The 27,328-nt window shown below is 40.4% G+C and overlaps 1 protein-coding gene across 5 annotated transcripts; it reads right to left on the minus strand.

The window, feature by feature from the left end:
• Positions 1-1,850: 1,850 nt before the first annotated feature.
• ampd2b (adenosine monophosphate deaminase 2b) lies at positions 1,851-26,616 on the minus strand. 5 transcript variants are annotated; one of them, XM_028022333.1, is made up of 19 exons: positions 17,538-17,667; positions 17,207-17,346; positions 11,173-11,297; positions 10,949-11,079; positions 10,777-10,845; positions 10,574-10,676; positions 10,249-10,453; positions 8,765-8,906; positions 8,550-8,639; positions 8,217-8,346; positions 7,919-8,113; positions 7,708-7,839; positions 7,429-7,592; positions 6,334-6,460; positions 6,072-6,235; positions 5,731-5,851; positions 5,359-5,532; positions 4,572-4,682; positions 1,851-4,470 (listed from the first exon to the last, which is right to left on the minus strand). In XM_028022333.1, the coding sequence occupies exons 3-19, from the start codon at positions 11,200-11,202 to the stop codon at positions 4,255-4,257; spliced, it is 2,304 nt and encodes a 767-aa protein (XP_027878134.1). In that variant the 5' UTR covers positions 11,203-11,297; positions 17,207-17,346; positions 17,538-17,667; the 3' UTR covers positions 1,851-4,254. The 5 variants fall into 5 exon arrangements, with proteins under 5 accessions (XP_027878134.1, XP_027878127.1, XP_027878108.1 ...); XM_028022326.1 differs by having other exon boundaries at positions 17,207-17,364; XM_028022307.1 differs by lacking the exons at positions 17,207-17,346; positions 17,538-17,667 and adding an exon at positions 26,257-26,616.
• Positions 26,617-27,328: the final 712 nt, after the last annotated feature.

Consider the following 27,328-nt stretch of genomic DNA (forward strand, 5'->3'; position numbering starts at 1 on the left):
ACTTCTCTGTAAATGATTTCTTCTTGTATTTTTTCAGATCAAAATGATATTCAAGCGTTTGCTAGTCGGTTTGGGGATCTGAAACATGCATGGATGGGAAAACTAAATCAGCATTGTACAAAACGAAGTGGAGAGTCAGTGAAAGAGGAGGCATTCAGAGTGGTTAGAGTGAAGTTATGACTCTGGGTGCACAGAGACTCCTTCACCAATCATCAGTCTGTTTGAAAAATCAGACTGATGATTGATTATGACTGATGAATCTTTTCATCCCTTTTAATTTTTCCCAAACTTTTTTATGTATTAGCCTGGACTGTTGAGTGAAAGACAGAAAATCAAGGTCACACTGGATTGTAGCCCACACCAGAATTGATAACATGTATGGCTTTGATAAGACAAGCAAGCTCATGTTTACTCAGCATTTTTGTTTTGCTTATAAAAGAGATAGGAACATTTTATGGCTGTGCTACGTGATTCAGCATATCTTTCAAAATTGTGCTGAGTCACAGTTTGCTGACCTAATAAGATGAATCAATCCAAAGAGTATGATAGAACAATGTAAAGCAAATAATTATTCATTTCAGTTTCTAAATGAAAAAGCTTTGACTTACACAATTGTCAGTTCAACTGTGGTCTGTAATGTTTTTCTGTAAAGTTTATTCTTTTCATCCACAAATGAAACACTTTTTTAAGTGTTGCATTCAGAAGAATTACATTTTTGGCAATTTCTTTTTTGAATGTATCAAAATATGAAGGGTTGTTACCAGTAGAGCAACATGTCATTATTTCTTTTTCAATTTATTTTGTTTTAAATCACTGCTTAAGATAAAATCTGCCATCTTAAAACACAAGCTTCCTGGTGCATCATATACGGCATTTTTCTTGCGCTTGCCCATTTCTATTTTTCTCTTACTTGCAATGTTATTAATCAAAAATCTACTATGCTGCCGTTGCAGCAAAGTGTTTTAATAACAAATTAAGAACATTGCATTGATTGCAGGAAAATTTAGCTAAACAAATTGATATTTGTGAGAGAACTACAGCAGGCTGGAGTGGCCCGATTTTAAAATAACATTTCTTCAACAATCATTTCAAACCAAGTTGGTTTGCTCAGTGCATTTAGTGAAGAGGTTTCTCAAGTATCAACGTCGCTTCCTGCAGAACTACAAGAAACTGAATATGATTCTACAAAAAGTATCCTTGAACATCCATATTCACACTCTGATTTAAACACTTTACTATAAGGACCTTAACTGTGCAAAATGCTTTCAAGTGACATAACGTTTAACTACATAATCTTTATGTCTAGGGCTCTCGAGATTTTTTAAGTGCAATGTTTACGACATGCTGCTTATTCAAGTGGAGATGTGTTCAAAAATGATATCTGACTTCTCTGAGCTCTGAGTGCTGAGTCAGTGCAAAGAGGAGAAGACAAGAGGACTGACCAGCTGACAGAGAAGATGTATGAGCTTGGTTACAATTTGGTTGCATTGTTTTTATTAACATGATTTTATTTGTCTTTCATAAGATAATTTGATTAATCTTTCGTCCCTTGGCTACTTGGAGGTTGGGTGCATTTAAAGAAAACTTTAGCAGAATAAAGCAAGTATTAGTAAAACTTCTAGATTTTCAGTTTTATTTATTTGGGCATATGATTCGGGTCTTTTATTTAAACACTAAATCGCTGACAAAGAAAAATATGTCATCCCATCTCTTTGAGCTATCAACAAGTAAAACCAATAAATAAACAGAAGCTTACTTTGCTCTGTTTACGCATTGCTTGCTCAATATTAGCTCTGTTCATTTTTTTTATTTACTGACCTCAAAGACACATTACAAACTGAATACTAAGGTTTAACAGCATAAATTATATTTATTCTTAACAGACACAATAATACTCCACAAATGACAGATATACAATTCTCAAAAAGGAAACATTTAGATTTTAAGTAGCCCTAATGACACCAGGATCCATAAGGCAGGAGTTTTAAAATGATTTTGCACTTCATCAATTATCAGTTTATAAATAACTTTTTTTTAATCTGGCACTTCTCTATATGTGCAAGGAGTATAAACTTAAGGAATAGATTATACCATGTACAGCTGACATGTATTCAGATGTCTTTGTAAAGAACACATGGTGGCAATCAAAGGTCAAACCATCAGCAGATACAGAGTTATAAATCTAGTATAATTTTTTACTACAGAAGTGTAGTATCACTCTCCTTTAGGACCAAATATTGACTTGTCCTCATTCTACCTTTATGAATCACTAATAAGATATATAACAAAATGTTGCAGGTAACTAAAGATGGAGACGTTCTCTTTGGTACAACATGATTGAAACTCAATCATCTAACATGTTTCTGTGGTTGTAATTTAATCCTGCTGGCCTCTTTTGCACACATAAAACAGATTTTGTCCTTTTTTTAAGTTTGGATATCTTTATGTTTGCAGGACATTTGTAAAGAAATTCTAGTGGTGTTATTGCGTGAATTGTTTATTGTATTTGACAGCAACTACATTCAACAGAAGTTACTGTGAATGACATGCAAGGGCATCAAAGTTAACAAAATTATTTGTTAATTTGACGTCTGTTCAAGTTTAAGTTAGAGAATTTTAATAAAATCAAGGAAGATGATGTGTGTGAAGGCTTCTCTGATTTGTTAGCTATGTTGCCACAGTTGCTCATGGGCAACAATTAAAGCATTGCCTCTGATTATAACCTGTTTATATAAAATGTACAGAGCACAAAATCTCAGACGTAAAGCCACCAAGTAAGAAACCTAAAGTGCAATAACGCTGCCATCCAAAGAGAGATGCTTCCATGCTGGAGCCTATTCCAACTCCACAGTGGGGTAAGCAATGAAGGCAAACAACCATGCAGACACAGCTTAAGGTGGTTTAGCGTCACCAGTAAGTCTTACATGCATGTTTAGGACAAGAGTATTCAGAGAGTACAGAGACCACATGCAAACTACATAGAAAACAAGATTTGTTTCACCAATTTCTTTTAAATGGATTTCTGTTTTTCAAGACAGATCCAACTCTGTTTGACAGAATAACTATCCACCCACAGCTTTTGGATGTAGAGAAAAATTATGTAGTCACTTTGCAGAAAGACCAAAAACCACCTACCAAAAATAAAGGTTTCAAAACGGTAATCTGTGAACTATTAAATGATGTTAAAACATTAAGTCGGACCTGCGACAGACTGGTGACATGTCCAGGGTGTACCGCGCCTCTCAGCCAAAACGTTCGCTGGAGATAGGCACCAGCACCCCTTCTGACCCCGCTATGGTCAAGGGTGTAAGAAAATGGATGGATGGATGGAAAACATTAAGTCCATCTTTATGCTCTAATTGGTGTCTTGCAGTTTCACATTGGTCCACACTGTTACTACACATGCCCGGATGTAATGTGGTACATTTTATGTATATTCCCGCAATAAGTCTTAGAAATATACCGCTTTAGTTTTTTTTTATTTTCTCATGTTACAACCTCAAATATGAAATCTGAAAATTGTGACTTGCTATTGTATTTAGCCCCTTTTACTCGCATACCGTGAAATTATATATATATATATATTTTTTTCCAATTGACAGACACTGTCAGGTTTGCAAACTCTGCAAATGGCTCTACTATTACTTTTTCTGCTGAATCTGAATTTCAAGGATGGTAAATCTATCTATTCACTTCTTTAACTCATGTTATTATAGGTTTGATGTTGCTGGAGCAGTGGCTGCGAGAAACAACAACTAATGAAGGACTAACAGAGATAAAAGAAAAAAAAGAACATTGGCAAACCTCCTAAATAGCCAAAAAAGTAACCAAGTAAACTGATCCTAAATGCAGCTCTATATGTTGTTTAAATGATTTCTCTTTTCTCAGTCAATCTTGGATCCTGTTTATTATTCATGATATTTTTGAAAATGTGCAAGACTTGGTACAGCAGTTACAGACACTGGACATACAGTAAATGGTGACAGAATATGTGAACAGTCTATGATACTCTTAGAAGAACTTAGTCAAGAGACATTTTGGAAAAAAGCACCAGGAACCAAACAAATGACTCCTGGAAACTAAAGGAAGAAAACATGAAGATACACAGGCTTTAATTTCTGACGTTAGCAGCTCGTAATCATCCCATATGGAAGGTTTTTCTTTTCTTACACAAGTGATATGTTTCTATGCAAACGGGTACAATGTCCAGATGCGGAAACGTGGCCTGTGTGCTGAGTCGTCTGTGCTGCATGTTCACTTCTCTGCCTGCACCGCTCCCATACACAATGCCCCCTCCTCCTCTATGGTCTCCAGCTCATCTGTGCGGATGGCCTGCGTGATCAAATTCAGCTCCTCACACATGGTCTCGTAGCGGTACGCCACACGGATGTCGGGAACGTTGGTGCGCCTAATGTCGTTGCTCTCCTGGCCTTCTCTGATGTAGTCTGGGCCGAGCCAGTAACTCTTCATCTGATGAGGACAGAGGGAGATCAAACTGTCTGCACACTGATAGTCTGTTTCATAACCGTGAGGCAGGTTAATATGTAATGTGCTATTAAGATGAATGCTACCTTGTGAGAGAATCCACTCATTAAGACGCTGTTCCTGGCTAACTCACACATGTCACAGGAGCTCAGTTTCCACACCTGAGCAGCGATGCTGTACTCCTCCATCAACGGCTCCTGCGCAAAATAAACACATGCTCTGAAATCAGTGCTAATATAATTTAGAGGCAGTTTCCACCAGCAGGATTTAAATTTAACCAAGGTTTCCAGCTAAATCTATTTACCATATTAAAATGTACAAAAATAAAAAAAAAAAAATCCACAAGTAAAACTCTATAAATGCAGAGTGCATTTGTATTTATCCAACCTTTACCCTGGTGAAAATAAATAAAATTCACTACAACAAACTAAGTGGCCACCTTTCAGAGGTCACTTCATAAGAAGATATAGAGTTTGGAAAGTAAAAGATAGCAGAATAAAAACTGATATAAAAATATTCTTTTGTTAAATGTTCTTTTATGAAAGAACTCATGAAAGAAGAAAAACAAATTAATTAAATGTTTGCTATGTGTTTTTAGATCAACTAAATTAGTGTATTAAGCTGTTCAAAGGATTTTTTAGGGTGTAATAATTTTTAATCATAGTACGTTGAAGAACTTTATTGTATGTAATAATTAACTTCTTTTATCTCGTGGCCCTAATAAATTTATACACAAATCCAACACTTTTCAAGTAGGCAGGACAAGCACACCTACTCCTTTTAAGATTATTTTATTTCAAAGTTTTAATGTTCTCACTGCTAACGGTTCTGTTTAAACTCAATAGTTCATTTGTGAGTTGGTAGGCATCTAACCTTGGTAAAGTGAAACTGCAGAGGATCGTCTGTGGAGAGAGAGACCACGAGTCCTCGAGACAGGTACTCTGGCAGAGGGTTGCGGTGGTAGCTGAGGAACAGGCTGTTATTGCTGAGAGGAGACATGGCGATGCCAATCTGAGCCAAATAATACAGGTACTGCAACACAGGAGCCTGGAAGAGAAACGGGCATCATGTTATGACATGCCCCAAGAGAATTTTAAAGAAGAAATCAAACCACAAAAGAATAGAAAAGGCCTTGATGTTCTGACTTCTGACCAGCTCCTGAAATGTAATGTTTCTTCACAAAGTACCATAAGAACATTTTGTGGTTTGGGGGGGGGGGGGGGGGGGGGGGGGGGGGGGTCTGACCTTTCTAAGCAGCAGCCCATGGGAGATGTTTTCCGACAGCATGAACCCAGACACCAGGTGATGGATCGGCCCCGCTTCCCCGCAGTGAGGCCGCAGAACAAGGGTGTGAGAGCCGCGCTGCCTGGGATAAAAACACAGTGTAGAAAATATTGGGAACCCAGCGAGGAACAAGACTGAACAAACAAACACCCACAGATCTTCTCCAGTGACACGCAATCAAAGAGATGAGAGAGAAAAGCAAAGGATCTAAAGAGTTTACTTTCTGAACAGTAGCCTTCAATAAAATACATATATATATTTTAAAATAACATGTTAGATTACTAAGGTGTAATCTAACTTACCTGCGCAGGTGATTCAACACTGTCATGTTTGCATACATATAGTAGAGGTAGTAGGAATATGGCGGGTTGTCCTCCTCTGTCCAGTTGGCTGGCAGTGGACTGTCCAGGTTGAAGATATGTTGCTCTGGTTTGCTTTCATCGTCCACACTGTCAAAGCCAACAACCTGCAGGACAAATAAAGTGTAGATCTGTTAAAAAAAGATTCTCTGAGGAGGATGTGAAGGTGACGATCAGATTCGGTGGGTCAGTGAAGTGGCCGCACATGCTGAAGGAAGAGGTGCAGCTCTGGGTGGCTGCCAGGGTTGATTGTAACCTCAAACAAAGGCCTGAAGATATTCTCAAGCATTTCCTGGAAGTTGGACAGCTGTCTCTTCGTATGGTAGACATCACTGTGAGGGGAGAACATAAACAAATAATAATAATAATAAAAAGAAATCACTTATACATCATTGTTGCACCGATTTAATGAGTCAGATATTTACAAAGACTTCTGGCTGTTTGGAAACCTACAGGAATTTATTTTATGACAGATTAAGTAGTCAATTCATTTATTTAGATGAAGCAATTTAAATGTAAATATTTAACTGTAATTTAATGCAATAACCACATAATTAAATATTTATTTATGATTGTTTAAATAACACAGCAAATGTACTAAATTGATAAACTATTAATTGAAAACCTGAATTTATTTCACATTAATTTTTTTTGTACATTTAAATACAAATATTTCAGGATATATATATATATATATATATATATATATAAGGATATTTATTTATAAAATGTATCTATTATTTGGCACAAGTATTTATTGGACACTATCTCTTTATCAGATTGTATAAAAAGATACTATCGCCCCCTGCCGTGAGGCAAGAGAACTGCCTGCCTCACCTCGAATCTGTTCTCTGTCGTTTATGATCACGAATCAAGTTACACAAAAAACAGTGTACATTATATACATAAGCTAAATTATGGAAAATCAGTTCATACATTAAATGTTTTTTAGCCATTTTATTGGCGACGTACAGACAGGAGGAACATGCTCTCTTAGAGAGGTTGATCAATCCCAGGTGAGGCTCGGCTCGCTGCCCCGAGCATTTGAATGGAAAAATGCAAAAAATCAGCGATTCTGAAGAAAAAATAATCAGAATTGGTTAAGCTAAATGAGAAATAGGTACTTTATAGTACAAACCACGGGGTGAAAATAGCAATATAAATGATTTTATTATTATTATTTTTCCATGATGACAGGTGAGGCTCTGCCTCCCCTGCCTCCCCTGACCGCACGTCTCTGCTCTTTATTCCGTCCATAGTTTTGAGTAAAAGTTTGATTTACGCCAGTGGAGAAACTCACAACAGTCGTGGCACCTGTACGAGCCACCGCACGTTGTTGGAGTAGACTTGGTGTCTGACGGCCCACTTGGCCAGCTTGTCCCACTCGTTTCTGGAGCGGCCGTAGATGGACAGCCGGAGCTCCACGTTCTGGTACTTGCTCTCCTCCAGGTCCGCCATCACTTCCTGAGAAGCAGTGAGAAAAAACAGCCACCAGAGGGCGACAGCGCTTTAAAAAACACACAGTCAGGATTTCATAGGAAGTGGATAAAAGAAGTTGTGTATGCTTTTTAACGAGCACCTTTATAATGTGACCGAAGTACTTCCCCTCGATGTAGTTGTCGGTTTTGATGAAGATCTCTCTCAGGATGGATTCACCGATGGGATTATATTTAGCGTTGAATTTGTCAAACCGATGGAAGGTGTTGCGGTCCTGCAGACGGAAAACAGTTGAAACGTTTCGTTGCACCTCGTAGTTCTTGTTTATCCATTTGTAACGCTGTGTTGCTTACGGCATGCATGTCCAGAGTGTCCACACTAAGGTCAAATGCCGTCAGGTTCATGCTCTCAAACACCTCCATGAGTGTCTGACCTTTGCCTTTCTCCACATGCACAATCTCTTTTGGGTATTTTTTCATGGCTCTTTTGATGAAACGAAGAAGATGCTTCTGGTTCATACAAGACGAAGCGTGAATGTGAGTGTCTACCTGCAAAACAAAAAACGGGGGGTGGGGGGGGAAATCTTTTCTTTTTCTGGGTTACCCACAAATGATTATGACAGAACGAGGTACAAGAAGGTGTGATTTTTACCTTACGAATATTGTAAAAGTCTCTATGGGGAACCTTTTTCTGTGCTGCAAGCTCCTTCATCTCATTCAGCAGGATGTGCATCTGGAATTTGGAGCTGAGATACTGAAGCCGACGATAGCAAAACGACTTTCTGTGGGGAAAGAAGACATTTCACCTCACTATTTGGTTTTAAATTGATTTCAAACAATCCGTGCCTTGCAAAAGTAACCATAACCCTGTGACGCGTTATTTTGACTTATCCTATTAAATCTCAATAAGAGTTTGAGGCCTAGGGAAACTTTTGCAAGGCTGTTTTCTACAACGCAGTGTTCAGTATTAGGAACTAGAGCTTACACGGGTCCATTAATAATGAGGGCCATCATGACGTTCATATCAGCGATGTACTCCTTCAGGTCTGGGTACGGCAGGTCGAGCTCTGTGTTCCTGTTTGGGACATCACAGTCAAACAAGTCTGCCTGCTGCCACTGGCACACGTGAACTGAGTCTAAAAACAGAAAACTACTCAAACTGAGGATGAAGCACCAAGAAATTTGTCCCCAATATCTTACTTTTCCATAACGTCCCTGCTGGTGTACACGTGCATGACGCCGTTCACCATCTTACAGCCGTAACCCACATCGGGGGCCATGCTGGCGGGGTCCCGGTTCTCGTACGGGTGCGTGTCAGAAGCAGGTGGGTGCACCGTTGTATCTGTGAGGGGGCAGAAATTCATGCTCGGTCTGAGCTCAGCAGCCCACACACTGTGGCAGCATGTTCAGGGGGGTGTAACAGATTGTAGAGCTTTAAATCTGTGGGGGTGCCGGGTTGTATTCCACTGAGAGAGTACTACTGCTGTCTCCTAGCATTCTACAATCTGATCCAGAAAAACTAGCATCACATATTCACATTCTTTATTGTTAAGTAAATAAAATATGAAAATGAAGAAAGTCTAAAAATAAGTCATTTTCTCTCTCACAGCTTGTACTTTGCAGTAGCCTGTTTAATGTCTATTTTTGTTTTAGCATCTCACTCCAGAAAGGTGGTAATTTCTTTAACTGGTCAGCTGGTGGAGTCAAAAATAATAGAGTTGAACAAAGGGGCACATTTGTTATTTGAAGCGTGCTAAATGAGTTGCTAGGCAGACATGCAAATGACGCTCGTGGTGATGCCTTTAACTGAAAGGACAAAAGCTTTGGCAGCAAGTGACACTTTTCAAAGAGCTCAACAGTAGCATCTTCTGTTGGATAAAACTAGTCCCTCTGCTGTGGACATTCGAGATTTTGTCCATGTGTAAAAAATTATACTACAGTGAACTTCAGCTGGTGGCCCCCATGTCATAATAACACCAATACATCTTGCTAAATATATGAATCTTTACCAAAAAGGGTGAGTGACAAAGCAAACAATTTGTCAGTATAAGCAAATACTCTGTACTTCCTGTTACATTCATTTTAAATTATGTTATGTATTCATCAGTTTAATATTGATTTTAAACTAATCTCATTTAACATTTATTTTAATGTGCAACATCTTACAGGTAAGCCACAATATAAACTGAAATACTTAGTCTCCCCAATGCCATTAATATAAGACATAAGAAGAAACTAAACAATAAAACTCACAAATATTAGGGACCCTTTGTTGTAAACACTAAGGGGTCCAGGCATAGGTAAAACATGGCTCTCTGCTCCGGGTGGGAACAGCCAAGGGGCGGCACAAACAAAATTGTAATTGCCTGCTGTGGCTTGACAATTTTTCTATTTCCTGTTTGTCTAGGGGGTCTCCCCTGTTTGGTGAACAGCAACCAAACAACTGGCTACACATTTGTTTCTGTGTACTGAATGTGTTTTGGACATTTGTTTGAGTGTAGAACTGGGACAACAGCAGAGGTCTGAAACTGGACTGAAAATAAAAAGCTGGAAACTTTCAGACGATTCTCTCCAAACCTTTCTGCATATTTTTTGAGGAGAGCTGTAACTTCTCACAGTTAATACCTAAGTTAACTTCTCTGTTTCATTGCTCTGGCTCATTAAGTGTTGCTGTATGTGCCGACCTGCAGTGATGTTGGTCTCTGTGGTTTCTGCCAGCTCCTCCTCTTCCTCGTAGATGTCCAAGTAGAGCGGTCTCTCGCTCAGCTCCTGCAGGTAGCGAGCTGCGGTCCTGTAGAAGCTCTGCAGTGACAGACCCATGTACTTTTGTCTGATGAACAGAGCCTTCACCACACATTTGGCAGCGTCCAGCAGGTCTGTGAAGGGAACCTTCAGGGAAAAGCAACAGATTACAAAAGGTGCAAAGATAGAGTATGTCTTCACAGTGGAGGAGGCGTTACATTAACGGAGAAGAAACTCAGAAAGTTTTATTTGACTTCTCCAACTCACCCCACATTTCTCCTCTCCAGAAATACTGACTCTCTGGTACTCGCTCTCTTGGACCACGTCTCTGTCCTGCTGATTAGGAGCCTGGCTCTGCTCCTTCATAAATCTGATGACAGGTCCATAAGTCCATGAAAATTTGACAACAATAATCATTTCATAACAAAATCATAACAAAATTCATAACAAAATAACAAAAGCTGACTCACTCCAGGTCTGTGGCACTGTCCGTCTTCATGAACTCCTGTTTGGCTCGGAGGAGGATGTCTGGTTCGAACCTGAGCACAGAGGCCCTAAACTCACTTTGGGATCTCTGATTTGCAAACAAAACCATCTGAGTGGCTGCATTGATTACACATTTCTTTACTTTCTGCCACTTACTTGACATCCTGACTAATCTGCCGCTCAAGGCGATGGCGTTTCTCCTCCAGCTGTTCGATGGGGCTGTCCTCTGGAAACTCATAAGGGGCGCTTCGCATCTCACTCTCCGCCAGGCTGCGGGAGAACAGCTCCTTCACACAGAAGCAGAAACAATAAGTTAAGCTGACATATTAGCTTAAAAGACATATGTTCACATTAGGGGAGCTCAATGGGAGAGTTCTGACCTCAGCTATCTCCTTGTATTTCCCGTCCATGGAGGTGCGCAGGTCGATGGATTGTTTCAGGGCCACTGGGATCCCGGGTAAGGAATGCTGGGAAGTGAGAAGTCGCCGAGGGCCACGAAATTCAACTGCAGAGAAAGAGAGAGGCAAAGTGGTGTATTAGAATTTAGTGCGGAATTTGCAAATTATTTTTTGTGAAGCTGGTTAAAAGAGTATCATTATCGACAGCGAAACAAATTCTGTATGAAGATGGGCTGCGAGGCCACTCAGCGATGAAGAAGCCTTCGCTCTAAAAAGCAACATAAAGAACTGTTTGCACATGCACCTACCTTGATTTCAATTTAATTGTTTGGACATAATGACCATCGGTAAAATCAAAGGAAAAATGGGGACGCTTGCAAATCTGAAGACAACGTCCCAACTAGGAATTTAGGTGGTGGAAACAAACTGTTGTAAGTTGTTTGACTTTAAATCGTAGTTCTGTGAAATACTGAGGAAGTATTCTGAATTTGAATAACAGGAAAATGAAAAGTGCATCCCTCATTATCCTGGCATTTAGAAAATATAATTCGTTTTGGTATTCAAGCCAATTTTAATCAGAAGAAATGGAGTGTGATTTAACAGCAAGAAAAGTGAATGTGTTTTTTTTTGTTTTTTACAGTGCATGTTCAAACAAACAAATATAAAACCATTTTTGCCATATGTAGACAGCTTAAGCTAAGTAAAGATTTTTATTTAGGGTTTTTTTGCTGTGCACTGATGCCTGAAGTTGTTGTACCATATGTAACAATTTACTTCTAGCTGCCTTCTCAACTCCTTCATCATGCATGTTTTATTTTTGCTTGTTCCCCGATTCTGGACATGTAAGCAAATTTATCTACACAGGTGGCTTGTGAATGTGATAGTATTTGTTTTGTAGCTCAGTTCATGTTAGTAAGGCTTTACACTTTACACTGGTCAAAGATTTGACCTCTTTGCAGTCTCCTGTGCCAGATTTTGGACCAGACTTCTGTTCTTGCATCCAGGTTGTCATTATTTCTGAATAATTTTTACTTAAACTTTTGGCAACCAAAAAGACTGCGTGGGCTTCCTGTGCAGGTCAGATCTCTTTGAACAATTAGTGACACTGAAGCTTTTTATAATCCTATAAAACCTGGAGCCTAAAAAACAGAAGAAGAAGAGGAAGGAAGGAAGATTATTGCTGAAGAAGCTCAGATCTAATCTACACTTCACGTAGTGAGCAGTGACTAAAACAAGTTTGCTCGGTGGGTTCTCACAGAGCAGTGGAGCTCAGTGCCTATTTGTGCCTTCGTACACAATGAACCTTTTAGGTGAAGAGCCATCAGAGCAGAGGCACACAGGCCATTATTGCTCTGCAGGACCCCATCCTACACAGATTCAGCTGTCACGGACAGATGAGGAGGCTTTCAGAACGTGAGAATCCTTGTGACAAGGATGGAAGTGAGTGAATGCAAACAAAATTTAATAAGCAAAAAGGAAGTATTTTATTACTAAGACATAAACAATGAGAGAAGGGTGAGAACTACTCACCACGGGTATAGTTTTCAGACAGATATCCATCTTTAACTCGAAACTTCCTGTCACTGAAATATTCATCATCATGTTGAATATTTCATTGCCTGCATGGCAGAGTATCAGTGGGGCTGATGTCCCTCAGTATTTGTAGACCATATTCAGAAAGAGGTCAGAGAGGATGGACTGCATGTTACAGTCTGACCTCTTGGACATCATTTGTTGATGTCAGCAGCTCAGACACAACGCACACATAACCAGACAAGTAAACTTTCTATTAAAACAGGATCATCCACCACAATCTCCAAGCTTTTTTAAACTGTTTTTTAGAATTATTAAATTGAGATTTTTTTTTTCCAAATGTTTTTGAACACCTATTGTCTTTATTTAAGTCTGGACCCTTACAGAGTTGCAGAAAAAAGTAGTTGTTAAAAACTAATTGGCCAGCCCTCAACCCACCACACATTTGATCACACTCAGCCTAACACTGTCCAATCAACACATCCCACTCAACACAGAGAACAAGTTTGCTGGGACCACATGGCTGCAATGTCAAAACATAGACTGTATCTGAAACTCTGGGGAACAATGAGAGGAACACACACATCTGCTGCACAGAAAAATAAAACTTAAGAGTTGACATTTGCAGGAAAACTGTAACCGAGTAAGCAAGACACATATGACATGAGGCATTTACCATAACTGTTTCTTTGAGCAATTTTAATTTAAAATATTCTGGATAATTGTTGGAAAAAAGTAAGTATATATATATGTAGTTTATTTCATAATGTTTTTTGAAGGTCTTTTTGATTTGCTGCCCTGTGAGGTTTGGGGCATCACCACAGTTCACCCCACGCCTTGCTTTATTGACTGAGAGATTGGCATGGCTTGCATTATTTACCCAGGAGTACAGATAAGATAAAACAGGAATCACATTCTGTATTTGATGTGAACGTGCACCATAGGTAACCTTCTCATTGAATGACACAACAAGCTTAGATGGCAGGAAGATTTTCTGAGCTTGACTCTCTTTCATTCCAAACTTTCAGCTCTAAATTCAAAAATAGTCACTGGATTGTTATTTCTCAGAGAGGTGACAACTGCACGTCACAACAGCCACAACTAATCCAGCTGCAATTCCCAAAAATATTTTTGGTGTAAAAACAAACCGGTGCATCGCCAAAATAACACCCATACCCACAGTAAGACATGGTGGTCGCAGAATCCCTTTTGTCTGATGAAAGGTTTTTGTTTTGTCTGGAGGAAATGAAGGTCAGTTCCACGTATCAATCAGATTAGGTCAAACACATTCAGGCTTCTGCTAGAAAATTAAGATCAAGAGAAATGTACATTTTTATGAACACATTGAGTCCAAACATACATCCAAATCAACAAAAAAATAATTTCATCTGAAGTGAAGCAAAGTTTCAGAACAGCTGAGCCAGAAACCAGAACTAAATTCAACAGAAAATTGTTAGGAGACTTGAAGAGACAATAGTATCAAAGCATAGGCGTCTAACTCTAAATGCCCATGACTTAACCAAAAGTCAAATTTTCATACCAAGTTTCTTTGCCCGATGTTACATATCCTATGTTCAAAGTCAAAAAGATTTGCACTTGAAAGGTTACATTTAAGATGCAAAACAAAGCTGACTGGATTAAAAAACAGAACAAAAGCATGAACAATGCTTGATAAACTGCAGCCTATAAGCCACAGACATCTGTGCAGTGCAGCAGCAGCCAAGGATATTATTTCTACTCTCAGTTCAATGGATATTAAGCCGCTCTAATGACACCGGACACTGGTGTGGAGGGCAGGATGCGACAACCACATTGGGATGCAGTAAGGCCAAGCCCAGCCACTGCCTCCAGACCTGAAGCTAAGCCCCTAATGGCTGCTATATTTGGATCAGTGGCGTTTATGGTTATATAATGACTCATTCCCTCACGGTCGGGGAGCACACCGCTCTAAAATTAAATCCATCAGTGTTTTCCTTGGAAGTATTTTGTCCACACGGATGTTAAATTGACCAGAGTTCTCCTGCAAAATTGTTAAACTGGTTTATAATTGTCTATAAGATCTAAGAGATGCTGAAGAAAAAGGACAACACTCACTGCTTGATATCTACTGAGTCAAAATGAGGTTAAATAGGATTCACACAACAAAGAAAAAGGCTGGAGATGTCCACTCACTGGGGGCTCTTTAGTAGAAACATTTGCTCAATAACTTGTTAAAATGAACAGCGAATCTGCCAATCACCTGTTAGGGACTCGGAGCATTTATCCACACAAAGTAAAGTAAGTAAATAGAAGATCAGAAAGGGGAAGAAATTAGATTTAAATCATTTTAACACAGTATGGCTGTTTGTGTCAGAAAGAGATGATCTGCTGGAATCTCCAAACAAAACATTCCTTTCAGATTTTTCAGATTTATAGAGAATGTATTAAAAAAACAGAAAATATGTGTTGATACAAAAAGGCCTTGTTGACATCAGGGGTCAGTAACTCTAACAACTTGTTGCAACCAAAGTAATGTGGTTGTAACAAGTTCTGGTCCTGGCCTGTGAGTCTAGATTTCTGCTGCTGGAATCAGACTGTAGGATCAGAATGTGGCAACAACATCAAATCGATCTTGCTTTGTACCAACACTTCAGACCGGTAGCAGTATAATAATGTGGGGATGTGTTCATGGCACATTCTGGCTACACAGTGGTGCAGCTGGTAGCACCGGTTTTGACTGAGGTCTTTCTAGAGTTTGAATATTCTCCAGTGCATGCATGGGTTCTCTCCGGGTACTTTGACCTCTGACCTCTAAAAACATGACTGTTTGTATAATTGCTCTCTCTAAATTGTGAGTGTGTGCGTGGTTGTCTGTCCTGTTTGTCTCTGTGCTGTCGCGTGATGGACTGGCGGCCTGCGCAGGGTGCACCCCGACTGTCGCCCAATGACAGCTGGAGATAAATCCCAGTTCCCCCGCAACCCGGCAAGGACAAGCGGTGGGTTTAGACAATGGATGGACTTTAGGTCCATTATTGTGTCAGTTGAGCATCATTAAATTACACACAGCTAGCTTGAGTGTTTTTATTGAGTATTTCCATCTCATTATGACCACAGTGTGCTGTCAGAAAAAAGCTCAGATAATCTCACTCTGGGCTCTTGACCATGACAGTGAGTTCACTGTACAGATCTCAGTCTAATAGAGCGTCTTCTCTGAGCAATGTTTCCAGCAACTAGTTCAATCTATCATACAATATATAGGAAATAAAGCAGTTCTGAAAACAAAGTGTACCTAATAAAGTGACCAGTGAGTGCATATATTATTTTGTGTGAAGCTCAAGATGATTCCTGACTCTTTTGAAAACCAGATAAGATGCAAGAGACAGATAAAGTCATATGATTCTCAATGTCAAACAAACAGCGTAGCTTCGAGATCAGTATGTTTTATTCCTTTTCCATGTCTGTAAATGTTTTCCTTTTAACTCTGGGCCCTTATTCAGAATACATATTCAGCATGAATAAAATTCAACATCCTCCCTTAATCTCTCTGGTTTTACCATCAAACAGGCCGCTGTACAAACTACCATAGTCTACCTGCACCTGTGGAGATTTTAAATCTACAGTCAGGGCTGTGACTCATTGCCTCGGTGGAAAATATTTCTCAGTAAAACTTACATATTCTCACAGAGGCAAGATTGCTTTGGGATGCCGGAGACTAACAATGCCGTAGAAGAGTTTTATTTGGAAAGCTCCAAGCAGAATCGGATTTATTTCTGATGCTTAGCGAATGTGAAAAAAAAGGCTTTCTGGTAAAACTGTCAAACGAAATGCAAAAACCAAGAGTTTTGAAATCATACATACTTAGACATGTTGTTTCTACAACAATATGCTTCAAGCTAAGTGTTTCTGGTACTTCTGCGTGTAGTTGACTGCTATCTAGAACCAAATAAATCCAACAGGATTTAATGACCATCTGATAGACCTTCATACTATAACTAAGCAGCATTTAAAAACTTTTTCCCTTGTGGTTCAACATCCATCTGCAGACCCTGAAACTTGCTTCTGTCTGCAGAGACAGTTTTTATCTCCATGCCCACAGGCCAAAAGTGATATAAAAACAGCCTCTTCTCTTTTTTCTGCTTTTCATCAGCCTACCCTGTGGAAACTAAAAAACACTAACAGCCCAGATACGGTCCAGCATTACAACCCCTCCAGGATCCCACAGCTTCGGCGAGTTGCAGGCACTATCGATCTGGACTTCTTCTTTCTGCACACTTGCACCATTTTACCCACTCTGGAAATGCACCAGGAAGCAAGTTTGTGGGGCGATCAATCAGCACACTGTTTCCTCGGCACTCTAAAGACAGCGCTGCTTGGGGCTGTAGCACAAAGCCGTCAGAGGACAGCCAGAAGAGAGGTGATTGGGAAAGAGGGAGAGGAATAAAGGAGGGGGGGCATTCTGTGCTTTTTTTTTTTTGTAATGAGGGATGAGGGTAGTGGAGCATACCTGTCTCCTCAGAGCCAGTTTTAACCAGCAGCTAGCAGAGCCAAGGGAGGACAGACAGACAGAGGGAAGGAGGGAAAGAGACGCTGTCCTGGCTGGGAGATGGAGCATGCCAAACAGCAAATGGCCCAGGATGGCGACTGCTGTCCTTTCAGCATGGGCTCAACATGATGGAGGCAAAGGAGGGATGGAGAGAAACAAATGAGAAACACTCCAAGTCAATAAACCCCCCCAAAAACTGCAAACACACTCGTGCCTGTACATCAATGCACTCACAGAGTCAAACCATCAGTCATCTCTGCTGCTATCCATAATCTGTCCCTGTCATACATACACAGAGCAGGTCCGGCAGATCCATGAACTCCCCCTCACAGCCCCCCTCTGCTCTGCCTGCCTCCTGGTCCAGGCCAGCTGTCGCTGCACTAGCTGCCTCTGGAGCTGATCTTTCTCATTTAAAACCCTCTGACATCTATCTGGACTGTACCACAGGAGGATGAGGAGGAGGGGAGGGGGAGACAAAGGAGCATCAGCGGAAACCACCGTCTCTCCTGGGTTGAACTGGTGGAGCAGCACCCCCCTGTTCTCCGCGCAGTGGCGTGAGCTGTGTTTTGCTGAAGGGACCATGTGTTCGGGATGTTTGTGTCATGTGTATCTGAACAAAACGTTGCTGTCTCAGCTGTAAGGTTTGACATTTCATTGTCCTTCTTTTGTTGCTGTTGTTTTGATAAATAGTAGAAGTCTGAGGAGGAAAAATGTGTTCAACATGTGACCAGAGCTGAATCTCCTCTCACAAATAAACTTAAAGAGCCGCTTTGTTGTTTTCTGGAATGACCTTCTCTTTCTTCTACGATGGCATGTTAGGGACATACTAAAAAAAAATAAAACAAAAATAATAGTATTATGAGAATAAACTCATATGAGAATAAAGTCATGATATTATTAGGATAAAGTCGAAATAAAATGAGAATGAAGTCGTAGTAATGTGGGAATAAAGTTACAATAGTTTGAGAATAAAGTCATAAAATTACAAAAATAAAGTCCATATAATACAAGAATAAAGTTGTAATATGTGAATAAGGTGATATTCTCATATGACTTTATGAGGTTGATTCATAAGGTCATAAATGTTTGCAATATATGTGTCTTATAATACAGGAATATGTCATAATATGATGACTTTATTCTTGTAATTTTATGACTTTGTTCTCGTAACTTTATTATTTTTATTTTCTTATAGAGTGTCCCTGACAGTCTATCCTATTGATTATGTGGCCTAAAGTTAAAGTATTGGGTTACTTGTCTTTACACAGACGTGAACATGAGTTACTTCCCACTCTTAATCTATATGATTGAATTAGGAATGGATTTATGGGAACTTTAATGTCGGATCAGAAAGTCTGGCTCTAATACTTGGTATGCAAAATATCAACAGTTGCGTTTAGTGAAACCAATGAGCCGAACCCAAACCCTGCAAGCCGCCCTGCACCATAAGCCATTCTGCACTGAACTTTACACCTACACAACGCCATCAGGTAAGCACTGTTCTCCTGGCGAGCACCAAACCCAGACTTTCTCATCGGCTCGTTGGACAGAAAGGTGTGTTGCATTGCCGCAGGACCTGGGAAATCAATTCCCTGAAGCTCTCTTTAGACAGTTCTTGAGCTAATCTGAAGGACACATGAGTTTGGATCCAGCATCTTTGCAGAACAGTGGCTATCTCTGCACACTGTGTATCTCAGCATCGAATAAGCCCACTCTGTGGCCGACCACTTCATGGTTGGTTGCTTTCTTTCCCAGTCTCTACCAAAACTGAAAGAGTTAATAGCAAGAAAACTTTCTGGCTGAAGCTATTGACCAAACTCCATGCAGAAAGACCCCAGGCTGGGATTGGAACCCAGGACTTTCATGCTGCAAGGCAACAGTGCTACCAACTAATAGATGAGACTATTATTATTTCATTGTTTGTTTATGTGATGATTCCTGCTTTTTGATTGATTTTAGTCCATTTGATATCATTGCTTCAGGGGCTATTGTCTTTTATCTGTCCTGTTTGTCAGCTCAGTAAGACATGAGATGCTGTTCTGCTGAAACTCAACTCAACTTTTACCTTCAATTTCTGGATATCCTCTTACAACAACATGGAAATATCCTAAGTAACTCTATGCAATCCCACATGGCTGGAATCACAAAAAGAAAGAAAAAAAAAATCTGTTCTGGAAAGCCCTCCTGATGGGGAGGATATTATGGAGGGTGAAGCCCAACGTGACACTTTTACCAAAAAATGAACCCACCCGATCAGAGCACCAGAAAATCCATCTTGTCACTTCTTATGCCCGTTACTCAAATACAAATTAGCTTTGAAGAACTCTAATCGGTTTTCAGTGAGCATTGAGACATGGATTTATTCAGAGGCGGCACTCTCTAATGGTCGTGAGGTTTTACAGCCAAATAACTGCATTTATAATGATTCATTGTGATGGATGAACATCTGAATGATGTTCAGCAACTTCAAGAGATAAATTAAACCTGGTTTTAAACAGATATCTGTCAGATTGTCTGTATTTTTCTGATTTCATATCCACACATGAAAATGAAAGTAGTTCACAATGCATTATGGGTGTTTTAGTCAATCTTCTCACATAGATGAAAGTTATTTATCAAATCTCTTTACAGGCAGCTCTTAAAAAATCATCTGAGAAATTTGTCAACCTGTGTTAAGACTAAGCAACAATTGTTTAAAGAAATCACAAAGTGCCAAAAAATTCTTTTGTCCTTTAATCTATTTTTTAATCTTTAAGTTTCTCATTCAGTTCAGTTAAATTCTAGGTAATTTAGTGTTTATAGGCTAAACTCGCCACATTATGCAAATGATAAGTAAAATTTAGAGTTTAACATTTTCAGCCATTAAAAAATGTGATCTAATGTCTGTACCTTTCAAACTGGACCTCTTTGAGTGCGGTCAGGTTTTGGTCGACCTATCGACTGCATCAAACACCATCAGGCTCCAGGACAGGCGACCCCACCCTCCCTGACCCCATCTCATTCCAGATGTTGCTCCATCCGAGCCGCGGAAAGGAAAGAAAAAGGCGGCGTGTCTGAGCTCAGGTTATCTGATGAAGGTGTGTCGGAGTTTTGGTCAATCATTAAGAGAAATTTGTGTTATTACCTCAGATTAGATTCTTGTTGCAGTGGCATTACAGTGTTTCATTGCTTCCTGAATGACCATTCTGAATCAGTGAGCTGATTAAAGGGCTTACTTTGGAAATGTTTCACATTTTATTATAGGCCATGAGTTGCTTTCACAAATATGATCAACGTCTTTCTGCGTCTTTCTATCAATCTGAGAAGCAGATTAATAGGGGTGATTGGGAAGTGATTGAGAATCAGATTTTGCTATCATCTAAACCTTAGATGATAGCATGTTTGAATGTTCCAGTTATAGGAAAGACTAAAGTTCAATTAAAAGTCTGTGGCAGGACCTGAATATTACTGTTCACCGATTATATTCACCCCGTCTGACTGACTTTAATCTGTTTATCAAAGAAGGACAGATTCAATTTCCTGATTTTTTGATTTTTGAAGCTGTAATTTTTCTACAAACTGTCGACTGGATATGAAAACAAGTGGACAGCACGTTTTATGTGTAAAAGCGTTTTAGAAATATACCTCACTTCGTGCTGGTACATCACATGAAATCACAGTAAAATAATCTGCAGATTTTGGCTGCATTATTATAATATGTGAAAAAGTTCAGATAGGTATGAAAACTTTTCCAAGAATCTTTAATTCTCAAGTAGTGTGTATTTAGAGCTGGACTAAAGAAGCTTTGGAGAATCGTGGTGAAATTTTAATAATGAAATCAGAAAACTTGCAGCAGAAGCATGAGGACAGTGGGACATGAAGCACGGACAGAGGAACAGGGAATAATTAATGCAAAGAAGCTGAACAAAGACTCACAGAAACTACAAACCAAGGGGAAAAGGCTAACACTAAGAGAAATTAATCTAAATGGAAAAAAAATGAAATCACACAGCAACACCTACTAACAATAATGAACACAGAGAGATGAACAGAATATGGCAAGATCTAAAGATCAAAATAAACAGCAAGGAAATTATCGAAAACACAAATGAAACCCAAACACACAGCGTAATGTATGATATTGTTGGGGGTTTTTTCACCCTGCTCTTAATGCATTTTCCATTAAACCATTTTGGTCTCAATTAATGTCAAACAGCTGTTATGACTCAAGCAGACAGCCACTGCTGCATTCATTTACAACCATTTGCACACATTTCAATGCCTCAACATTTCAGTGCCTCAGTGCCTCCAAATGGTATCAGCGCGGTGTGGGGGCGAGCTGGAGAGTGGGTATCTCTAATCGCAGAACTACTGTACCTTCCTCACACCCAGAGAAGAGATACATCTAAAGCTGCTCTTTGCTGAGCTTCACCCTGCAATGATGTGATAAATACAGACACTAAGCTCAAACATGCTGCACAAAATATACTCCAACTCTGAGCTGTTCTGATCCTGCAGCATATTTTCACATTTGCTCCCTCTCAGCTGAGCACATTTACTTGTTGAAGGGGGATAATTCACTTTTGCTGCATGCAAGCATGTTGAAAGACATCATGTGATCTCTAATTCAAATTCAATTAAAAGTGGCTGAAGCAGAAACAAATCTATTAAGCACTGAGTAATTATTTGACAAGACTGTAGAGCAGGGGTCACCAACACGGGGCCGGCGGGCCTCCGGTCGCCCGAGGGGACCTTGTCAGTCGCCCACGGAGCAAGTTCTAAAAATAGCCATTGTCATTAGGGAGCACTGCCAACGAAATTATTTAATTTAATGTTTTTACATTAAATTAATAACATTTGTTTATATTTAGATTTAAAAAAAAGTAAATTACAAAAAATGTTTAAAATAAATTGCTTTATGCATAAAACTCTTTTCTATGGTTAAAGTTCAGAACTGCGCAGACGCCTGCAGGATTTTATCGGAGGGCAGCAGCGCCTGCAGCTGTACGGCTGCACCCCCCCCCCCACACACACACACCTACACATCCCCTCCATGGGCTGCCACCTTATCGTGGTGGGGGGGTTTGAGTGTCCCAGTGATCCTAGGAGTCTTGCTGTCGGGGCTTCTTGCCTCTGGTTGGGCCACCCAATGCAGACAGGTCCAAGATGAGGAACCAGACCAAGTGCAGCCCAAAGATCCCTTATGATGAAAACGACCATTGGCAACAGTGGTTCTGCTCACCCGTACATGAGGTCCCACCCTGGAGCCAGGCCTGGGGGTGGGGCACGTTGGGGAGCCCCTGGTGGCCGGGCTTTAACCCACAGAGCCCGGCCGGGCTCAGCCCGAAAAGAGCTGATGGGTTCCAGCTAGAAATAGTCAGACTCGGGGCGTACTGTGGTGGCGCAGGGGGTTAGCGTCCACGTTTGGAGGCCTTACTCCTCGAAACGGACGTCGCGGGTTTGACGACCCTTGCCGCATGTCTTCCCCTCTCTCCTCGCCCTCCTTCCTGTCTGCCTACTGTCACAATAACATGAGCCACTAACCGCAAAAACTCTTCGGAGTCACTGCAGTGCATGGCTCTGGTTCTGGAGCCAGTCTCCTTGAAAAGGGTTGGATGTTCTCCCACCCTGGAGTTGCCTCTTGTGAGAGGCGCTGGGCAGGAGTGGGCTGACTTGTTGCCTCCCGTCTTGGTGCCTGTACGTTGGGGTGAACAAGAGGACAGCCTCTCCCTCTACCTACGGGTTTGGGTCGGGTTCTGACTGTTTACCCAGTTTTTTTAAGTCCTTGGAGGGGGTACTGGAGAGTGCACCTCCTGGGAACTGCCTTGTTATACTGGAGGGGTTTTCTCCGCAGGGTCTCTGGGCCCCCTTAGAGAAAGAGTGAGAAGCCCAGAAATCCAGGAGTCAATGATGTTTATACATATATCCAGGGTTTCCCCCAGCGCATTATAAGCCCCCTGACCCCAGATTAAACCCCACCGTGTTGGCTCTGCTGTGCAGCTCTATGTGACCTGCAGGTATAACGTGTAGTTGTGCTTGAAGAGGAGCGTTGAGTGAGCGGTGAGGAGGATTTATCTTTGTGAACCAAGAATTATGTGTGGCATTTCCATCTGAACACGCTGCCCAGCGTGGCTCTGTGTCTGCACTGTAAATTTTAGAGTTAACCATCTGATCTTATGCAATCAAATCAGCCTGATTTCGCTGCATTCGCGGTTACAATACTGTACAATCTGCCCCCCAACTATACAAGCGCCCTTGCAAAAAAGCACAAAACAAAAGAGATGAGTCACCTAAATGTCATATTTGCTTACTCAGTTAGTTCCCTTTCAGCTTTAACAAAATCAAATGTTTTCAAATGTGAATGCTGTTTTTCCATGTGCCTCTGCAGACTGTCTTCGGTAAAGTCTCTAACGATGAAGAGGTAAAAGAAATGGGACTTAAAAAAACAGCATCTTTGCAATTATTCCACCCAGCATGAGAGCATTTATTTATAATAATGCTTTTGTTTACAAGCTGCTAAACTGGATAATTGCTGAAAACATCCTGATCTGGGAGCTGATGATTCATTCAGCTTTTCTGCTGCTGGATTAGACGTCAAATTATTGAACACATTGACCGTAAACTAAAGTCTGAGCATGCCAGTGTTGGTTCTCAGTGGAGACATGAGAACCAAGACATTACTGAGACAACTTTAAATTTAAACAATGCAAGATTTTGTAGAAATATGACTATAACAATTGTCCAAGTCAAGATGGAGGGCACGGACTTCAAATTTTATCATGATACACTGCTGTGGCTCCAAAAACACAAGCACTATGAAATAAGATACTCTGCTATCACAATAACATTGTGAAGTGCAACTATACCACTAAGCAGGACATAATAGCTGCTTTTATTCCTGTTGCCAGAGATTTTATTCTTTGATTCCCTCATAAAACGAACAACAGGAACGTCGAGGTTTTGAAGTGTACAAACCGCTGTTAAATCGACAGGTTTGATCTAACAAGAGAGACTTTGAGTCACCATTTTCAAAGCTTTTAAACGTACAAGGATAACAGTCTTACATAATCCAAATGAAAAACAAAGAGTTTTATTGAAAGAAAAATGTAAATATGCTATAACCTTGTTGCATAGCATATTTGCTTCAGCAAAAGGTACTTCTGCTGAAGCACCTTTTGATTCAGTTTCAGTTTTTCTTCAGTTCAGATAATCAAATTAACTTGAACTGGAAGAAGTAAGATGAGCTCTGCAATGGCCAGAATATAGCTACAATTTCCATCAGGTAGTGATTTTGTTTGACTTGACAAATATCTCCTGGATTTTCCACATGTCTGCACTGAGGGTTGGGATGTCAAAATAAAAGGTCTTTTTTCCAAAGAATACATCTGAAACTGGCTCAAAACTCTAAATATGCGTAACATGTTGTGGTCTGATGAAACATTCTGTCCAGCTATTTAAGTAACAAAAAAAAAGGTGACATCACCAAGTGAATACCAAAATGAGAGTGATGATGGCAGCATCATGGTAGTTTCTGTCCAAAAACTGTTGGGGGTTTTTCCCCAAAAAACTCAATATCTGATGTAAAACTGAAGATGAAGTAAGTCTAAATATTCATTCAAATAAACAAAAGACTGATTTTATGGAAGATAAATGAATGTTTTGAATTGGTGCAGAGCTAAATTAGACGATACATATGTGGAGTCATCTGAATAGGACGGTAATCAAAGGATTTCAACAGATTTAGTGACATTTCACCAAATCAAAATCTGTCCTGCTGATGGACTCCTCACTCAGAAAGCTCAACACTGAAATTGATCGAAATTATGTTTTATCAAAGTGTTTGTTTGCAGGTGTGCATATTTATGCAGCCATGTTTTAGCGCCTTTTTACTTTATTCCATAGAATTCTTCTTTTATTTCATAAATGATTTGTTGTACAGAATATATGATTTTGTGGAAAATGTTTTAAAATGATTTATCATGCTCTAATTATTTTTGTATTAGTGACTTTTGGAACAGTATTGTACACTTCTGAGAGCGGCTGTAGGTTAAACAGCAAAAGTAAGATCCAAACTATGACAAAATATTTTCCTAGATTAGTTCAACCATTATTTATATCCTATAATCTCCTACATTAAAAAAAAAAAAAAAAATTAAACCTGCACCCATGCAGAAATTATTTTCTGCATTTTCCCTGCTGAAAAGGAAACCCTAATGCCTGAATGTGGGGCTAAAAGAGACAAATACGATCTGCACAGAGGGACGCTTTCATCTTGTTTCGGAGAGCAACCCCTCAGCCTCACATCACTCTAGAACGAACAAACAAGTTTTGCATTTCAGAGAAAGTGTGGCTGGAGCGGCATATGACGCCTCCTCTTTGTGGTTTGGATAAAAGACTGTGCATACATCGGAGTGGAGGCTAATCCTCTCTTTCAGCCGAGGACAAAGTCCTGAGGTACCAACATACATATTCTCTCTCTGCAGTTAACCAGCTTAGCAAAAACCACAGTCATCAAGTTTCTTCTCTCAAGGAAAAAAGAAGGACAGGAAGAGTCAATTTGCAAAATGCTTTAAAAACAATATCCCTATTGTAAAGTCCTAATTCAGCCTAAAACAAGACAGCTAACAGCGTAGGGGTGTTCACCTGAGAAAAACAAGGTGCGCAACGGCTAAATTGTTTCATACTGGTGTGGCTCATTTGTGGTGCAGCTTTGTGAAACCATGAAAGATGAAGCCAGAAAAGATAACAAAAAAAAAAAGAAATATAATAGAAAGACTGTGAACATGCTTTCAGCAAGGGAGTAAAATGCCTAAAATCTTTCCCACAAAACAGCCTCTGTTGCATCTTCCTGTAATCAACAGGTTTGCATTTCAACTACTGCCAACCTGTTCCAACTCAGGGGAAAGTAATGCGCACAAAGTGTTTTTATTTACACTGTCTTACTTTTTCTGTGACTCGTCCTGAAAAGCTGTCAGAGCTGAAACATGGGGTTTGATGTTTAATGTGAGACTCTTCTCACCTCCTCCACTCACCTGTGCTGGCCGTGTACTGCAGGCTGCCCCGCTTCTTAAAAGGGGAAAGAGGCTTGCTTTTGACCCCGGAGCCACCGGCTGCGGTCCCGGAGGGCACGTTGGAGGACATGATCCTGGGTCGTGTTGCTCGGCTCGGCTCGAATGAGAGGAGGAAGAGGAGGAGAACTGAGTGAGTCAGGCTGAGCTGTGGAGGACGGAGTGATGCTGGGCGAGTGAGGAGAGGAGGTGAAGAGAGGAGGAGGACAGACGGGAGAGAGAGAGAGATGTAGCACAGATGCTTTCAGCTTGAGCGAGTCTCACTGCAGTCGATGTGTCAGAAGGGGTTTCCAGACTCACTGGTCCATCAGCATCAGCATCCCTCTGCAGAGAAACAAACTCCGCCCCCTCGCAAAAGACCCCAGTGCCTGAGCTGCAGCGCTGGTGGTGGTGGTGGTGGTGGGGGGGGGGGGGGGGGATGTATGGTCTCGCATTTCCCCCCCTGGTCATGCGCAAAAAACACACACTTGCACAGCCACGCACAACAACCACTACAACACACGCACACTGTTCTGCTGTTGCCATGACAACCACAAATCTGTGCATACTCTGTAGTGCAGAGTCTTGGCTAGCAAACTTTCTATTAATACATTATAAAATGGGTTGCATAAAATTTGATAAGTGTGAACACGATAATATCAACATTCGCCCTGCAAGCGCAGCGAGTCAGTGAGGCACGGAAGAAGATCTGCAGAGGTGATGCAGGTAGATCCACGCTCCGCAGCATCAAGCCCAACAAGCACAGGCGCTTCATGTTCATAGTTCAGCACTGACAAAATATGGACTGAACAGGGAGTTCTCAGTAAAACCAATTCACTGTTCAAAAATTGTTTGTGTCTGAAATTGTTTCATCAATTACATCCTCTGGGAGCTTTTGTTGTTTTCTTTCTGCCAGTTTCTTTTTCTCTCCCTGGTGAAAAATTAATATACTAAGTATGTTAAATTTTAACATACTTGAGCATACTTTAAGTCAGACTAATCATGAGTATACTTCAAGTTCACTTAGAATTACTTAAAGTGTGACATTTTGGAACAA

This window comes from Xiphophorus couchianus, chromosome 1 (genome assembly GCF_001444195.1).
Source record: "Xiphophorus couchianus chromosome 1, X_couchianus-1.0, whole genome shotgun sequence".
Classification (NCBI taxonomy): Eukaryota; Metazoa; Chordata; class Actinopteri; order Cyprinodontiformes; family Poeciliidae; genus Xiphophorus; species Xiphophorus couchianus.